Here is an 18,766-nt window from a genome sequence, read left to right as displayed (position 1 = left end):
ATGTACACACACACATGTACACACACATACATAGGCACGTACCTGTACACACACACACACACACACACACATGTACACACACACATGTGCACACACACATGTACACACAAACACACCTCCTCCTCCCCACTTTCCCGTGTCCCCCCACATCGGGCTCCCCACACGTGACCCCCTCCCCCCGACGGCGCGGGACCCTTCATTTATTCTTTGCCCGACGTCACGGAGGGCGTGACCAATGAGAGCGCCGCTGCTGTCCGGCGCCGGCAGGGACCGCCCATCGTGCCATGAGCCCCTTAAAGGGCCCCGCCGCCAGCGGGGCAGCGCCGCTGCCGCCTGTCCGTCCGTCGGTGCGTCCGTCCGTCCGTCCGTCCATCCACCCACCCACCCACCCACCCACCCATCCATCCTTCCACCCACCCATCCGTTCATCCATCCACCCATCCATCCCGAGCCATGCGGGGGCTCGCCCTCCTGCTCTGCTCCGCCGTCATCTGCTGCACCGCGGCGCCGGCTGCGCTGCCGGCCCGAGGTGGGTGAACGCGGTCCCTTCCCTGCGGAGCGCGGGTCCCTCCCTCCCCGGCGTGACCCCTCGCTCCGCTCCGCTTTGCAGATGCCACCGTCGCCGAGCAGCCTGCGCCGACGGCAGCCGAGCCGCGGGTGAAGTTCTCGCTCCGCTCCGCCTCGCACGCCGGGGAGGAGGGTTGCGCGATCGCCGTCGGTCACAGCGAGTGCCTGGAGGACTGCAGGTTCAACGTGACAGCCAAGACCTTCTTCATCATCCACGGGTGGACCGTAAGTACGGAGCGTCGCGGGATGCTCGGTCTTCAGTCCGTCCGCTCGCAGAGTGTGAAGTGCGCTGTAATTGCTCTGGGGCTCCAGAATATGTGGGATTTGGGACAGCTTTTCCTGTTTTCAGCACTGTGGTCTCTTAGTGTCTGCGCCCGAGGTCCCTGGATCATTTAATTTAAATTGCATTCTATAGCTCTGTGAAATCACCCAACTTGTTCACAACTGCTAAGACCGCATCATACCTGTATAACGTGAGCATGGTAAGGGGAACTTTGAGGCTTTTCCCTAAAACCCAACTAATCGACCCCTCTGCGGGTGGCACATGTCTTGATACACGTGTAGCCTTTCTGTAATCGTAGCTGTGTGCCTGCTGCCTTGACTTCAGTCCCCAGGTCTCCTTGATAAAGAAACGGAGGGCTGATAGACTTTACCAAGCTTTCTTCTTCTGGACTTAATGTGGCCGAGCATGTGGCACGAGGGGACTTAGCTCTGACAGAGCTTACACAGTGCCAGGGCTGGAAAATCATTTTGCAATCCATCAGAATTTCTGAAACCCTTGGGAAAAAGGGAGATAAGGAGGCGTGTAATGCATGCCTCTCACTCCTGCCTTAATCAGCAAGACCCAGAGTCTCTCAAAACCTGTTTTTCTTACACCACTAGTGCAACGCTGAGAAGTAGTGGGGCTTGCAGAGGACCAGCACGCAGCTGGAGCAGGATATGTAAATGATGTGCAAATAACCCAACTGTGAATATGTAATCTGGGTCCTGTGAGATGGAAACTAACACCTGGATCTCCTTCTAGATGAGTGGCATGTTCGAAACCTGGCTGGGCAGCTTGGTATCCGCTCTCCAGAAGAGGGAGAAGGATGCCAACGTGGTGGTGGTGGATTGGCTTTCCCTCGCCCACCAGCTCTACACCGATGCTGTGAACAACACACAGATTGTTGGAAAAAGCATAGCTAGGCTGCTTGACTGGTTACAGGTAACGCGAGTTAAGAACAGCCTCTGTTGTAATGCTCTGTGGGGGAATGTTGCACAAGGGAATGGAGCATTCACCAGCTCCAGCGCTCACGAGCTGGTGTAATCCCAACCCTGAGGCTCGGCGGGGCCGTGGCTCAGAGCTGAGGTGTGTGCTCAGCCCTGTGCTTTCCTGGAGACGCTGCCTTGCGGCGCGCTTGGGTCGGTGATGTTGAGGGGGACTTCCACGGGCAGGGACACCTTCCACTAGAGCAGCTTGCTCCAAGCCCCTGTGTCCAACCTGGCCTTGAACACTGCCAGGGATGGGGCAGCCACAGCTTCTCTGGGCACCCTGTGCCAGCGCCTCAGCACCCTCACAGGGAAGAGCTTCTTTCTTATATCTATTCTGAACTTTCCCTGTCTCAGTTTTAACCCGTTACCCCTTGTCCTATCACTGCAGTCCCTGATGAAGAGTCCCTCTCCAGCACCCTTGTAGCCCCCTTCAGTCACTGGAAGCTGCTCTGAGGTCTCCACGCAGCTTCTCTTCTCCAGCTTGAACAGCCCCAATGTTCTCAGCCTGTTGAGAGGTGCTTCAGGCCCTGATCATTCTTGTGTCTTCCTCTGCACTTGCTCCAGCAGTTCCATTTAGGAGTCCTGCTTGAGCAAGTTAGGAGCTGGGCATTCAAAGTTAACCTTGGCTTCCAACAGGTTGGAAAAGAGAAGAGGCCCATGGTGTAGTACCATGGAGTCTGTGGCCAGTACAGAGGTCTGCTGCTCAAAGGAAGAGTATCATAATTGGGGTTGGAAGCTGGGTACTGTGGCTGGGGGCAAATGACAAGTGCCATCCAAATCCTTCATTGTGTCTTGATGGAATAAGAATGAAGCATGCTTGTCTGCCCCCTCGCTCCAGTCACTTCTTGGAACTGGACTTTATAGTCCTGCAGATGCCCTCAAAGACAGGGGAGAAGATTATCACACCTCTTCTTCCATGCAGGAGACCCCACTCTTCCAGCTCGAGAACGTCCACCTGATCGGGTACAGCCTGGGCGCTCACGTCGCTGGCTTTGCTGGTAACCACGTCCATGGGACAATAGGCAGGATTACAGGCAAGTGGCTTTTTAAGTGGTCTCTTACCTTCTCTTAACAGCAGGGCATTTCCCCGAAGAGGCTCATTTCCTGTGTTGCTTCGATGCTGTTTTGGGCTTGCACATTCAGAAATGACAAGTTTCCTACCTGTGGCAGCAGTGGGGAGCATGGGTCCTTTCACATGAGGAAGTGTCTTCATTTTGAACCCTTAAGTGTATGTGTGGGGGGTCCATGAAAAAACCTTTCAGAGCATAACCTGATCACAAACCCAAATTTACCTTCAAATATACCTCAAACAAGCCCAACTCAAACTCTTACTGTCCAAATCCTAAGCTCCTGAGTGATACTGGGTTTTGTAATTGCAGCTCAGAACTAGTGGAAGTGAGAACTATTGGGTGCTGTTTGTCCCGTGGGATGTTTGATCAAAAAACCCAAAACCCACCAGCCCCAACCCCTCATTCTGAAAATATCTTGAAGAGAATGCTTCTGACTCCAGAGGAAAGCTGATTTCAATATGAGAGAACTTAAAGCATCGTACAAGGGGTTGCATTAAGCGCTTAGATGCGACACTGGCAGTGAGAATTCCTCAGAACCTAGCAGTAAATATGTGTATTTAGTTAAGCAGAGGAAAAGAAAAGAAAAATCACTGAACAGTCAAGTTTAGGAATGGCTCAAGAGCACAGCTTCAGGTGGCAGTGAGGTTGACAGAACCTCCCAAACCCTTCATGGGATCTCAGATGCAGGGATTACCTGGCTGCTGCTTAAACTGGTATTAGTTGCTCCGTATGCCCAGTCTGAAAATAGACAAGCCAAGGTAGCTTTGGCTACTACTGGTCTCTGTGTGGTGCTAGACCTCTTCTGGTGTTCTTCACTGTGACCTAGCAAAAACTTGTTGCTTCTGACAGGCATTCTGAAACCATTGCTGTAGGGCAAACTGTTGCTACTACAGAGTTGTATTGCACCAAAAGTGGCATGGGACATCTTCATTTGTTCCCTCAGTGAGCCCATGGTGAAGAGACCTAGGGGGACAGCATCAGCTATGAGGCAGGGACTGTCTGTGTTAGCAGGGCTGCTAGCAGCAGGCTCCTGGCTGTATTCTGTATGAAATAACCCAGTTTCTTACCTGGCATCTTGCATACTGTCTCTAACACCAGGTTTGGATCCCGCTGGCCCTATGTTTGAAGGAGTGGACCCTAGCAAGCGCCTCTCCCCCGATGATGCTAACTTTGTGGATGTCCTTCACACCTACACAAGGGAAACACTAGGTGTTAGCATTGGGATCCAGATGCCTGTAGGCCATGTTGACATCTACCCCAATGGGGGAGACTTCCAGCCTGGCTGTGGTTTAAGTGATGTCTTGGGAGCAATTGCCTATGGGAGTAAGTTCTCATTACTTACTTTGCCTCTGGTCAGTGCAGACTCCTCACAAATAGACTTGGGTTGATGCTGGGGGATGATCTGGTTTATAAGAGCATAGAAAACTATTTTTTCCTTCTAAACTGCCTGCTGGAGGTAGTTGCTAGAAACTAGACCTGCTTTTAATTCTGAAGTAGCATGTTCTCACTCTAACACTTGATCATGAGCTATGGTCATTTTGTGCTGGGTCTAAAATCCTCTTTAAAGCTTTCTTCATAGTAGAGACAAAACAAATGGCCTTCTTCACTTGTCTTCCGCTAACCCCTTGAATTGCTACTGTTTGAATCACGTTCACATTTGGCAATGCTCAGCTCATGCTGGGCTGCAAAAAGGCATAGCTCACTGTACCTTACCAGCTGCTGGGGTGGCAAGTGCCTAAGCAAAACGTTTCTCTTGCAACTCTGCCTCTCTAGCGATCGGTGAAGTGGTTAAATGTGAGCACGAGCGGTCTGTGCACCTCTTCGTGGACTCCCTCGTGAACCAGGACAAACAGAGCTTCGCGTTCCAATGCACCGACTCCAGCCGCTTCAAGAAGGGCATCTGCCTGAGCTGCCGGAAGAACCGCTGCAACGGCATCGGCTACAATGCCAGGAAAACACGGAACAGAAGGAACAGCAAGATGTACTTGAAAACAAGAGCTGACATGCCGTTCAAAGGTGTGCTTCCTTCTTAGAAAGAGCACAGTCTCCTCTCTAAGAGCAGGCTCCAAAGTCAGTGTTGGGAAAGACGTGGAAGAGTGGCATCACCTTAAAGCAGCGCAGCACCAGGTGTTAGTCTTTTGCTGTTACCTGGCTGCATTGCTGTCCTGTGGCATCACAGTGATCCTTCCTCCATGGAAAATCAGCAGGGCTCTGGACATAAGGATGCTCAAAAGAGCTGTAGTGCAGTTCTCACATGTCATACAAGACCACCCCAGCCTTAGAGCAGTGTAAGGTTTGGGGAACTTTCCCCAGGGTGGACCTGCTGTTGTTGTGGTGTAAATATCAACTCTGTAAAGAGTAAGGGCAATGAAAAGCAATTGATGATAAAGAAAGGGTCTGGCCTTTGCCAGCCAGCACTATTTCACAAAGAGTAATGCTGAGAAATGTTGTCTCTTAAAGTCAGTTCCATCTGTGCTCTCCTTTTTTCTTTCCAGTCTACCATTATCAGATGAAAATGCATGTCTTCAGCTACCAGGGCTTGGGAGAGGCTGATCCCACTTTCTCTGTCACCCTTTATGGCACCAATGGAGACTCAGAACCTCTCTCTTTAGAAATGTAAGTAAGCTGGCCTGTGGTGTTTAGCTAAGGATGTACTGGAACTAGGCAAGGTGGCATCATTCTTTTCCCTCAGGTAACATTAACCTTGCATCTGAGCCTAGCAACCTCGCTTCATCACCATTCGAAACACTTTTCATTCAGTACTTTAATTATAACTTACTGCTGAAAAAGCAATTTGATGTGCCCAGTCCTCTACATATTAGCCTTTATAGATCATTGTTGAGGTACTTTGTTTTGCTTTTCCCCCTACCATTCAGATGTACTCTGAAATCACCCAGATCTCTGGAGGCACTGTTGACCTCCTTTAGCCTCTTCCAGAAGAAACACAAAGCTTGAAATTACCTTTAAGCTACGGAAGGATGGCTGAGCCAAATGCATGTTGCATTATATTGAGCCAGGGATCTAAGCTTACTTTCTTTGGTGTAATCAGTGATTAACTGGTGACAGTGGAACGTGGAGCACTTGATAAGCTTCAGAGGGCTCTGTTTAACTGCTTGCATGGAATACATGAGCATCTGGCATGCTTCCATAAGGAAGAGTTGTCAAGTCCCTGCTTATCTTTCAGGCTTGATCAAATTGGCCTAAACGCTACTAACACCTTCCTGGTGTATACTGAAAAGGACATGGGTGAACTGATGAAAATAAAGCTCACCTGGGAGGGAACATCTCAGTCATGGTACGACCTATGGAAAGAGCTGAAGAGCTACTGGTATCGGCCTGCAAAGCTTTCCCAGGAGCTGCATATCCGACGTATCCGTGTGAAATCTGGGGAGACGCAGCAGAGGTAATGACTGTGTTAGACTGCATGGGCTTTCACTGGAAACCTTGATTCAAAGGAGAAATGCTCAGAATCTAGCAGGAAAAGTCGGGGGTTTGAACTTGGTTGGTATTCTGAACTGCCTTTTGCTTTCAGTGTACAAGGTAATGCTCCCTCACAGTGTAGGAGAGTAGGTTACTTGCCAGCATGCGGTTGCAAACTAGGTTTTAAGCAAAACTAGTTACCATATGTGAGATCTGGGATATTCTTTTGCTTTGTTTAGAAAGCTGCCCTGCCTGCCCTCTGGGGACTAAATTAGCCTACTTCAAGATGGTATAGGTCATACCAAAAAGGTTAAAGCACCAAAAAATGAGACAGGACCAAAAATACTGAAACATAGATAGCCATGGTTATTATTTACACCCATAATGTGCTGATTTGGCACAAACCAGATCTAAAACTGCAACCATTAACATGGTGACAACAACTCCTTAGTGTTCCTGAGATGTCTATAACTGGAAAGCTACCTGAACAGCCAACAAAAAGCTGCCAAGCATGCAGCCTGCACTCCCAAATCTCATGTTAATGTTGTTCTGAAGGTAATCCAGATCTATCAAAGAACAGCAGTTGATACTGGCAATTTCCCACATTTCTCAAAGCTTTCTAAAACATCTGCTATCATCTGTTAGGTATTTCTGCATCCCAGTTTCTACAATTTATGAAACATAGGGGTAGTAGAAGCCAGGATTCTCAAATAAAAAATAAAGTAGGAAATAAAACAGCAGTTCAACAGGCTAATGGTGTATCAAGGTACTCCACAGGAAGAATGTCAGATCAAACAACTTGTCCTAGAATTAGCTGCAATCCGTATTACATGTTGTTTGCTAATCATGGAGGCAAAAGGTACCTTTTCTTGACTTCTGATTCCGCCTCTTAGGTTTGCTTTCTGTGTGGAGGATGCCCAGCTAACCAGTATAACTCCTGGTAAGGAGCTCTGGTTTGTGAAGTGCACAGAGGAATGGCAAAAAAGGTAGGAAAAAATCAGCTAAGAGAAATCCTGTCTGGTGCATGTGGCTGTGCTGGATGAGTGGAGCCAGATTTTTAGGTTTTTTTTTTTGGTTTAGATTCCTGGAACTTCTTCTTTCAGGAGAAAGTTAATAAATTCTAGCCAAGATTCACAGCTATTAGAGTCAATTTTCATGTGTGCCTTCAACTGTCACTAGCTGGGTGATATTCTTCTGACTTCTGATGATGGTTTGTCATCTTGTACCTTTACATGCTTACTACCAAGTGAGTATAACACAATCCTTAGGCCCAAAGAACCCCTCTGCTTGCTGTTATGATAGATGCTCAAAATGAGGTGCTACCACTTGCAATAGTGCAGAGCTAATTAGGAGCATCTATTAACTGCCCTGTAAAACAGAAGAAAGGTGGGAGTGCAGGGCATTGCCTCACAGATCTTTTCAGCATGGTAGAAGACCTCGAGCTGCCAATAAATCTCTTTGATTAAAGTTTGAACTCAACTGCATGAGCAAGACACAGCTGAGGTCTTGTTCTGGCATTACAGTAATGACTTCTACTGCTCCATCTCCAGCTATGCTAGTCTCTTCTGGTTCAGAAGAGTGCAAACTCAGCCACTGACAGAGCATCTCAGCCCTGCTTAACCTCTGGGGGCCTTTTCAGACACTTAGGATCAGTTCCCAGAGCATGACTAACAGTAAATCTGGTCCTAGCAGTGATAGCTTGATTGCTTCAGACTGCCTCTAGTCGTGTTCTGAATGAATCCCCGATCCTTCAGATGAAACTCAGCCTTTTGCTCTCTCTCTTACTTTCTAATTTGTAAACTTAAAGCTTTGTCACTTCCAATCCGGAGACAAAGTGCATGTTAGGGCTAGCAAAGCACTGTGGAAGTCGTGCTTTGCACAACCCTCTTGGGCAGCAGAGCTCAGCTCAGAAATGCAAGCTGGTTCCAGGTTTGGCAAAACCCATCAAGCTGTGCTACATACAGTAGCAAGCAATTCTGTGAATGGAGCCTCTGTGCAAAAACTTGTTGCTCTGCCACAGAGTTGTGAAAGATCAAGTGAACATTCCTGCAGGTACAATAAAAGGCTGGTTTGGTACGCCTCTCTGTAACCCCCATAAAGCAGAATTGCTGGCAGATGTGCCCTTCCTCCTTCCTCGTGGAGTACAGCTTTTACACGAGGCAGATAAGAGCTCCAACACGTTGTGTTTTCTAGGAAATGATCCTTCCCAGAGATCACGAGCAGTTACTTGCTCTTTGCTCTCCATTCCTGCCAAGTCACTGCATGATTATAATTCCCTGGAGACTGCGTCTGCATACATCTGTTCACTCTGGATGGATCTGAACAGGCAGAGTCTAGCATCAAGACCTGTAATTTCTCTTTGCAGCCTACTTGTGTGCATAATGTCTGCTTCAGGCTCTCATTGAGCCGCTACTGAGCAAAGTGCTGCTTTGTCAGAGTAAAATACCAACCTGTACTGTCCAAACCTGTTCTTAGTGTCCCAGAGTTTCTTAGGAATTCTCTATTACTCCTCCTATCTTCTGCATTTAACTGCATTTTTTCCCCTCTCTGCTTTTCCCAGATCTGTTTCAAATGTGCTCTGAAGACTTCTTTAAAGACACCGCTGGGCAACCTGGGTGGCTACAGAGATGGCAAGATCCTTTGGCAAAACTCTGGCTTGGATCTAGAATAACTAAACCAATGTTATCACTTCCCCAAGAAGCCTGGTTTGTGCATTTAAACTTACCCTGACCTGTTACACATTGCATTTCCTGCCCTGCATTTCCCGTTAACTAGAACTATGGATGAGATCTTCACAGATCTAGAGCTCAGCAATGATCTACTGGTTTGCCAGCCACTGGAGTTGAGAAGGTAACAGTGCTAACTGCCCATCACACTGTTGGCAACAGAGCTGTCAAAAACAGATTAGGATCTAGCATAGAAGTTAATGTGGGTCCAATAGCACTATGGGCTATGGAAAGATGAGATCAGCACAGGTCAAGTGTTTGGGGATATTCAGGGGAGGAATATGGGGATAAGCACAATGCCACTTACAATTCGTCCTTTGCTTGCCTTAAAAATAACCTGTTCTCTATCTGGCTGATATTTAAATCTCTGTATTTTACCTTATCAGAAGGTGGTACTCCGTCCTCACGGTACCTAGGGCAGAACACGTTGCAGATGGCAGATGATGGTGTTGGCAGCTGCTCCTTGCTCTGGGTCACTGTCTGCGGTGAGACTGCCCAGTCCCATGTGTTGATCTCTTTGTAAGAGGCAAAAAGCAGCTGCCTCACCACTGACTGTAAGGGAGGAGGAAGGTAATGAACCGTGATTGCTTCAGAAGAGCTTTGCACCAGTCCCTTTAACTACTGAGAACACATTCACCTCTGTCCTGGTGCTGCTCTGGTACCAGTGCACAGTTAAGACCTTATCTTTCGCTGAATTACTCAACTGAGCCAAACAGACAACATCCTACCCCCATTGCCTAATGGCAGATCCCGGTTGGATTCCCTGGTACCAGGTGAACTTGGCTTTGCTCTGAGCTGGGCAGACTGAAGCTGTCCTGCTTGCTACAGCAGAGTGGACCTTGCCAGAGGTGAACTACATTATTATCTGCTTTTGGGAAGGAGACTCGGTGGAATGACTCTTGAATTTCGGCGTGCAGAAATGCTGTCTCGAAGAGTGGTGTTGCCAGATCTGAAGACTTAACAAGTCCTTCTGAGGCCTGCAATTCTCCGAGATTTTGTAGAGCTTCAATCCAACCAAAGCAAGCACATTGGAGATATTTCTGTTTCTTTTTCTTTTCCTTTTTTCCTTTTTTTTTTTTTTTTGGTTGATTGGGTTGGGTTGTTTTGGTTTGGTTTTTCTTTTTGGGTTTTGCTTTTTTTTTTTTCCATGGTATTGTGCAAAGGCTTCAATAACTGAAGCCTTTGGTATCTGTGACTTGTCACCGTGCCATGTTTAGAGTGATTTTAAAGCCCTGTTTGTATATTGTGGTTTTTGTATGACTTAAAACATAATTTATTTCTTGTATTGTATATATGTAAAGTTTTAGTTTCGAGTAACAGTTTTTATTAAGCCTTAAGACAAAAAATAAAGGGCTTCATAAAAATCTTTGAAATATCATTGTTGATCTACCACAAGCTTACACGTGCCTTGCCAGAACAAGAGCCCCTGGCAGTCTTGTCCCTCTCCTGCAGGAATGAGAACACAATGGCAGAGCAGCAGCCAGGTAGGTGCCCTTATCCAGCACCCTCCTGCCACATCCTCTGCAGGCTGTGTGGCCAAAGTAGGCTTGTTCTCTCCATCCATACACTACAATGTGCCTTCAGGAGTGGAGTAAAGTCACTCCGTATCTACTCCCATGTTGTCTGTAGCTCCTGAGCTGTCCATCATACAACATTGGAGGTTTATTCTGAGCTTTAGCCTAGCAGCGAGGACATGATTTCACCAGTGCCCAAGGGATCATCTGTTTTTTGGCACAGGGAATTTCACAAGATAAAAATCCCTGTCTGGGTAACATCAGAGGGGCCTTCTATGGACGCTGAGATGAGCTTTTAGGCAGAAGCTCTTCCCTGTGAGGGTGCTGAGGCGCTGGCACAGGGTGCCCAGAGAAGCTGTGGCTGCCCCATCCCTGGCAGTGTTCAAGGCCAGGTTGGACACAGGGGCTTGGAGCAAGCTGCTCTAGTGGAAGGGGTCCCTGCCTGTGGCAGGGGTTGGAGCTGGATGAGCTTTAGGGTCCCTTCCAACACAAACCAGTCTGGGACCCTATCTGCCCCTTCCGCACCATGCCTGTAAGACATGTTCAGCAGGGGAATTCTACTAAATATGTTAACCATTCCTTCCCACCCTGTTTCCTTTCAGCCACAGCAATACCACTACTGCTTTTGGCTGGGAGAAAACAAGATGTTACGTTACTTACACTCTATGGCTGCTGCAGGGAGCACAGGGGACTCTGGAAAGACCATTGCTGCTGTGCCAGGCTAGCCAGGGCAAGTTGGGACAAACTCCTTCTCCTTTGTTGATTTACTGTGTTAATGCTTTCCCTTCCTGCTTTTCAAATGTCATTTTTCCCACCCTGAAATGCTTCTCCTTTGCCTGGCTTCAGTAGCCAGCCCACTGGTGAATACTTTAAAGAAAACTTACCCAAATCTCATCACTAACTGGGGTTTCCTTGCTTTTTCTAGGAGCCACACCATTAAATTAAAGGAAAACTCTCACAGTGCTCTTCCTATGCCTGACATAAATTGGTGGCACAAATCCAGCAGCAGCAGAAGGACTTTGCAAACAAAGTAAATACCTTCTAGCTGTGCAAGATTTACATGAAATTGCTTAGTTAGCCCAGCAATGGGTCGCTGTGAGGAAAACAACCTTCGTAGATACAGCAGAGCGAGGGGGAGGCTGTTTGGTACCTGTAGGACCCCCAGTTATTCTGCACCCCAGAGCTGGAGGTTTATTCTGATGTGTTCCTGTGGGTTTACCTTCCACACAGTGCAAAGGAGGGAGGACTCTAATCCCAGAAGCCATTCCAGACATCTGGGACTCATTTTTTTGCCCCTTGGGTATGACTGCAGCACAAGGGCTGGTGCCTCTTGCAGGGTAATTCTCCTGCAAAGACAAGCAGGGTCTGGTCCCTTTCCCTATACGAGAAAAACAGTGAAGTTTTCACATCCAGCTACTCCATATATGGAAAAGTGGAAAGAATATAAGCTCACAAGAGAGGAGGAACAGGATCCATGGGCATCCCCTGTGGGCATCTATAGCAAATGTAGGCTCCCAAATGCATCACACTGCACATGTTGAAGCTGACTCCACACCTCCTGGCACATCAGCATGCACCCCTGCACAGCTCCCCTAGTTAAGAATTTGGATGTGTATTAGGCAAAGGGGGTGGAACAGGTTTATTTACAGTTTCCAATGAAGCACATCCCAAATCTGTGCCAGGCAGGGCTGAGGCTGCAGGATGGACTTGCTGTGGGCCTGACCCCTGTGCTTGCAGCCCCTTAGTATCCTTCCACCTCTCCCAGGTTTTTTTGGGATCGCTATTTCATAGCCACTCCACTCAGCCCCCCAAGGCAGGTCCCAGCAAAGGTCAGGCTGTGCCTCCAGAGGAACAATATGTCCCACAAAGTGAATGCTTTACAACCCTCCTTACAACCCTCCTCACCCCCAACATGGGGCTGTCCTGCTCCAGCATCTGACTGCAGGCTCCGGCATCCCAGCACCAGCTCCTACATCCCAGCACCAGCTCCCACATCCCAGTGCAAGCACCAGCTCCTGCATCCCGGTGCAAGCACCAGCTCCTGCATCCTGGTGCAAGCACCAGCTCCTGCATCCCAACATCAGTTCCTGCATCCCAACACCAGCTCCCACATCCCAGTGTGAGCACCAGCTACCATGAGCAGCAGCAACCGGGCGCTGTTTCGCCAAGTACATCCCTGCTTTTGAAGGGAAGTTGAACACAAAATCTACCTGGAATTAGTTTCTCCCCTGTTTTGAGTGTACCACCACCCCTTCAGCCGGAGCTGGAAGAAGGATCAGCAGAATTCCCTGTCATGAGAAGTGCTGGCTGTCTCACACATACAATTTCCAAGCTAGGCACAATAAATCCAACACAACAGCTGCGTTTGGGAAGTGAAAGACTAGCCAGTCCTTTTGGGAGCAAGGACAGCAAGGACAGCACATTCCTCGCTGGCTTCTTGTGTTGAAATAACAGCCCCACTGCACCAGGTAAAGCTTTCCAGGTGTCCCCAACAGCAGCCTCACTGAAAGATGACCACGACTGTCCAAGAAACCCAAGCCCCTGCTCCCCACCCCGTGATAACAAGGTGTAATTTTACGCCTGTTCAGATGCTGACATTCCAACATAAATTACACAGCTCATTGCCTTCCCGGCAATCCTGTCCAGCCCAGCAGCAAGCACAAAGGATCTGGCAACTTCTGCACAGCCATGCAGAAGCATGGGGAGACCTCATGCTGCCCAGAGGGATGGGTAAAGCAGCTTGACCCAGAGCTGACTCAGGTGTAGAACTGAAAATCAGATTGGTTTTTATTGCTTGATTACTGTTTTTTTTTCCTACCTCTGTCCTAGGTGGTTTTGCAGCTGTTTCACAAACTTTAGGATGTTTATGACAAGCTCTATAGAGAAGACACGACGTGCAAACATTCAGAATCCTTTTCTTCCGACCTGACTTCTAATAAGATCTAAAATTGAGGAAAAGAGACCAATAAAATAAGGTTTTCCGGGCCGTGCTGTTTCACCTCTCCTGGCCAGCTGTCCTTATTACTGCTAACAGGCAAACCAGCTCAGACAAAGTAAGAAATGACACAAGACTTGGACCAAAGCTTAAGGCAAATCTGGTTGTTTTTTTTTCTCCTCCTTTCCATATGGCTTTCCATATCCTGTTTTTGGCTGAAAACAGATGTATCCTACCAAATTATGAAGAGAAAGGCCACATTCAGCTCAGCTGCTGCTAAGGAAGTATACGGAAACAATCTTACTCCCATGCCATAAAATCTGCAGATGTTAATGAGAAGAAGATCATTGCTCTGCAGATCTTTGTGAAACAGCCAAGTCTGTCAGTTCTTTGAATAACCCATTAAAGAAACATCCATGGAAAAGCTAGATTCTGTATTATTCATGCATTGAAACAGGGGGAACTTCCAATGACAGATCTCAAAGCATCAGTTCGATAAGCAAGCTTGACATTGTCTCTAGACTTCAAAACAGTGGATCTGGCTGGTTTACAGATGATTAAGGTTAATAAAAGCTTGCTGCTCTCTCTACAAAGAGTTTATTAGCATTGATTTTATTGTTGAGGAACATGAATCCCTTCAAACACAACAAAATCAACTAATAACACAAGAAAATTAGCAGGTCTGCTTTAAATATGCTCCACAAGTCAGTGACAGAGACAAAGCCCAGATGGCTTGACCTTGGTTAACTGCTCAGCACTGCACCAAAAGGGTGCAGGGTCTTCTCTTCCAAGCAGTTTTCATGCACAGAAAAACAGATGATTTTCTTTTGCTTACTAAACTTTTCTTCTACTTGTTCAGCCTTGCCTAATATGACCTACATCCCCAGCTTCATATAATATGCCAGAAGGCTCCTTAAGGGGAGAGCTTAGAGCAGCTCCAGTGCCTGAAGGGGCTGCAGGAAAGCTGGAGAGGGGCTTGGGACAAGGGCCTGTAGGGACAGGCCAAGGGGAATGGCTTTAACCTGCCCGAGGGGAGACTGAGATGAGCTCTTAGGCAGAAGCTCTTTGCTGTGAGGGTGCTGAGGCGCGGGCACAGGGTGCCCAGAGAAGCTGTGGCTGCCCCATCCCTGGCAGTGTTCAAGGCCAGGTTGGACACAGGGGCTTGGAGCAAGCTGCTCTAGTGGAAGGTGTCCCTGCCTGTGGCAGGGGTTGGGACTGGAGGAGCTTTAAGGTCCCTTCCAACACAAACCAGCCTGGGATTCCATGATTAAGGTAAAGGAAAGCACAAATGTAAAGGGAGAGAAGGACACTCCGAGGGGTGTTATGGTAGGTCATCTCAGGGCAGAAGCAGCACGTTTACACACTACACATACTTGCCTTAATGATTTCTGTAAGCAAAGCCAAAGCTGCAAAGGCAGGGCAGGTTAGCTGTTCTCTGAGGCCTGTCTGTGAAGCTTCCTCCTGCCTTAGAAAGAGGTTTCTCCGCAGTCCTCATCTCAAGAGCTTTGACCAGCTGCTCCCACACAAGCTCAGATTGACCCTCTGGGGCACTGCTCCACAGGACACGCACACAGAGCACAGATAAGCACATGCACGAGTTTTCTTGCTGGGTTCCTTTTGAAATCTGCAGTGCTCCTCAGAATTCAGCAGGGTTTATTGGGTTTTAGCCCATGGGGAGATGCTGGTCCAGGATAGTGATGGACACTGACCTGCTCCGGGTGAGGAGCATGCTCTGTGCTTTGCAAGATTGGTTACCGAAGGCATGAATTTAATAAAAATTAAGCTTCATACACGTTTTTGTCCTGTTTCTTCTTCCCATCATCCTCAGTAACTGACCTAAATTCCTGTCTGAAGTCCAGGCAACACGATGCCTCCAAGCCAGCTCCAGTAACAACATCAAAGCCCTGACCTTCACTGCTCTGCGTTCTGACCAAGAGCATATTAACAGGGCACAATGAACTTTATATCTAGTGCATCTTTACAAAGATGAGCCAAAAGAAGCTGTGGTTTTTCATTTTGATCCAAAGACCCTCAATCAACTTTTGCTGCTCTGTAATAGGATTTCAGTGTTCTTAAAAGTTGTTTCCCCTTCCTAACTAGACGACCCTGAGAAACAAGCAAAGAAAACCTGCCAGCTGCACAGGATGAGCATAGAACCTGATTATATAAATGGAATGCTGTCAAGTGATGAAGGAGAAGAAAAAAAGAAAAAAAAACAAAAGAGTAAAAAAACCCCAATCCACAAGTGTTTACTTTTCTTCTAGTTTTATTCCAAGTTATTAAGTAGTGGGCTGGGGAGTTGCAGACAAAATCAAATAGACTTATAATATTTAAATAGATAATATCTCCTTAACATAATAATCACTATTATTGGAAATAACTGGGACATGAGAAAGTAACCAGAAAATTTTTTCCCCTTTTCCACTTACACTAAAATTGTGAGTTAAAACCCCCAAAATTAAAAGCCAACAACATTTTGATAAAGACAATGTTAACTCAAATCACATCCTATACAGGCCACTGGAGCTAAAGCCAATCTGTGCTGCTCATTGTTAGTTTCCAGAAGCCATAAGAAGGCAACTGTTCTAGTTAATTCTGCAAAATCACAGCTCCTCTCACCTTGCAGCATATGAAAGCCAGCCTGCACCCGTGTTTCCGCAGCCACACTCTGGGGTTGGCTCCCACTCTCAAATCGCTGCCTCTTTCCAGTAGATCCATACCCATGTTCCTCTTTGCTTTTTCTGCCAAGCCTTAAAGAAATTGGTCCTTTCTACCTCTGACTACATTTGGAGAAATAGCAAACCCATGATTGTCTTCCAAAGGCTCAGTATCTGCACCCAAATATTAGAATTAAAAACCCCAGGGTTGATGGTGCAATCCCACCAGCAGTGCTTTAGCTGAGGACATCTCCTCCTCCAACCTCCAAGCCTACCTCTTTCTCAATCTTCTCCTTCCACCTTCTCCTCTTACCGTTACTTACCCACTGCTAACTCCTCTCTCCCATGAAGTTCTGCTCCATCCATCTGCCTCAGCCTCATCATTTCCACCCCATCCACTGACACATCATGACCCAGGAGGTTCTTCCTACCACCACTGCTGAGATGCAACCTCACAGCACAGAGCTCAGCCTCAACCTACATTTCAACACTCCCTGAAGCTCAGACAACATTTTGAGCTCTTCCTCATCTTCTTCCTATGCGCTCAGCCCTCCAAGAAGTGGCTCCTGGAAGGCTTTGAGCACTATACACCTCCTTAGCTGAGAAATGGCCAGGTATAGAAGAGCATCTGGGACAAGCCTTGAAGTACCTGAGGATATGTTGCTCTCACCCTGGAGCAGAAACCCCACTCATGGCCCCAGTAACATGCAGGGTAAGATGAGCAATGATATTGCCTTAGCAAACAGACAGTGCTCCCCTGTCCCTCCAAGAGCCACGCATCAAAGCAGCTGAGATCAAGGAAGAGATCGTATGAGGTTTGTCAATAAACAGGGGTAGAGAAGAGTTTGCTCCAGCCAGGTCACCACCTGCTCCCTGCCGTAACCCTCTGGGTGCTGGAGAGGCTGGAAGAGATGCAGCCCTCAGCTGTACTTGTGCAGGGGCACTTGGAGCTAGGTTTCCTTAACCTGCAGGAGCCTCAACCTAGTTTCCTCAACCTAGGAGAGGACCTAGGGCTTCTCATTAAGGCAAAAACTCCGCCAGGCTTCTGCAGAGAGGTGGAAGGCACACATGCATTGCTGGGCCCCATCCCTCTTGCCTGGGTCATGCTGCTGCTGGCCACTTTGGCCACCTTATAAAGCCAATTCCAGTACCCACCATGAGCTGTGATAACAGGAGCAGTCATGGTGCACCCAGCCATGGTGGAGGCTACCAAAGGACAAGCCTGTTTGCCAAATCTCAGCCTCTCCTAGCTGGAAATGCTACAGGAGCCAAACAGCACATCCCGGAGGTCAAGGGCTTTCTCCTTGGTATCCTTATGGGTCCTGGCTGGAGCATCCAGAAAAAACAGCTACTATTCACAGCAAGACCAGCCTTTCCTTGGAAATCCCTTGGATAAGCTGGCTCCTGTGCTTTGTTCTCATAACAACAACTGGGGAGGATATACGGGATGAGAACTCTCCTCCCATGTGCATCGAGGCTACCATCAGCTGGTGATCATACGACCATATCCAGACCTTCCTTACCTATATCTGTGGCCAGTTTGGGAATCCAAGTGAAAGGACCGTGTCCTCCCTCCTGTCTGACCCATGGTGGTTGTGCAACAGCAGAGCTTTGCTCTCTGCTCACTCTTTGAATTTCATTATTATTATTATTGTTTAAACCAGGACGAAGCCACCTGCAGCATCTGCTTTACAGCAGCTCCAATCCTGGCCCAGGGAGCTGAGACAGCTGCTGGCTCTCAGGGGCAAGCCTGGGCTGATTTACACCTTGGGAGACGGGCACACGAGCAGGCGCAGTTGTTTGTAAACAGAGGATGATTTATTCCTCTTATTAATTCAGCATCCCTCAGAAAGCATGCTATGTCAGCCACATTCAGCAGGCCCTTTATTTATTATTTTATTCCTGCATAATCCATGCTTCAAACAAAGATGCCCATTGTTCTGCCCCGGCTGACAAACAGAAACTGTTCTTTCTTAAATTCCCGCTGTGTTGTTTTCTTCCAGTTTTGCTGATTCAGCCTTTAACTCACATTTAAAAAACCTTTACATTTGGGAAAAAAAGCAAAACCTGTTTTTCTAATCCCACTGAGTTACCTCCTTACGCAGCTTCAACAGCATCTTGTTGCTCCAGCAAGCCAGGGTGCTGTTTGTGCAATCTTACCCAAACTGCTCTGCTTAGAATATCCCATCCCATAGCTTTAATGGGCTGAGCTCAGGAAACAAAGCAAAAGACTGAGTCTGGGCTTGGGCACGATGTAGCCTTTTCATCCTGCTTTTGGGGAAAATAATAATAGTGATAAACGTTAACATGGAGCATTTGGGGCCCAGCAGGCTGCAGATTTTAGGAGCTGTTAACTCGAATTTTGCTGTGAATGGATCCATCACCCCGTGGCAAAAAGGTTCAGGGAAGGTCACAGGAGCCAACAAAAATCTCACAGCACTTGTTAAACACAGATGGTCTCTGTACCCATCGGAACTAGAGCTGGCCTATTGCAAAACGCACACCAAGCATGTCCCTCCTGGCTACTGGACTGACTATCCAGAGTCTCTGGAGATGATGCTGAAGCAATCACAGTTATAATATTTTGACTGGCTGGCTGACCACAGAAAGGGTCTCTGGTTATAGC

The 18,766-nt window shown here is 47.7% G+C and overlaps 1 protein-coding gene across 1 annotated transcript; it reads left to right on the top strand.

Annotated features, from left to right (window-relative positions):
• The first annotated feature begins 407 nt into the window (after positions 1-407).
• On the top strand, positions 408-10,131 carry LIPG (lipase G, endothelial type). Its single transcript, XM_062611726.1, has 10 exons — positions 408-529; positions 611-792; positions 1,592-1,771; positions 2,741-2,852; positions 3,987-4,211; positions 4,662-4,904; positions 5,384-5,504; positions 6,073-6,291; positions 7,202-7,294; positions 8,869-10,131. Exons 1-10 carry the CDS (start codon positions 454-456, stop codon positions 8,888-8,890), a joined length of 1,473 nt encoding a protein of 490 aa, XP_062467710.1. The 5' UTR covers positions 408-453; the 3' UTR covers positions 8,891-10,131.
• Positions 10,132-18,766: the final 8,635 nt, after the last annotated feature.

Source organism: Pezoporus occidentalis, unplaced genomic scaffold (genome assembly GCF_034315485.1).
Source record: "Pezoporus occidentalis ecotype Australia unplaced genomic scaffold, CSIRO_AGI_Poc_V1 ctg157, whole genome shotgun sequence".
In the NCBI taxonomy this organism is placed as follows: domain Eukaryota; kingdom Metazoa; phylum Chordata; class Aves; order Psittaciformes; family Psittacidae; genus Pezoporus; species Pezoporus occidentalis.
This window is presented reverse-complemented; position numbering and strand designations above follow the sequence as displayed.

Bases quoted from the DNA above. Each gene is read 5' to 3' on its own strand.
- LIPG (XM_062611726.1), top strand. From the start codon at position 454: ATGCGGGGGCTCGCCCTCCTGCTCTGCTCCGCCGTCATCTGCTGCACC. The intron at 4,212-4,661 runs GTAAGTTCTCAT...CTGCCTCTCTAG, and splicing joins GGGAGCAATTGCCTATGGGA to CGATCGGTGAAGTGGTTAAA. The intron at 4,905-5,383 runs GTGTGCTTCCTT...TTTTCTTTCCAG, and splicing joins AGCTGACATGCCGTTCAAAG to TCTACCATTATCAGATGAAA.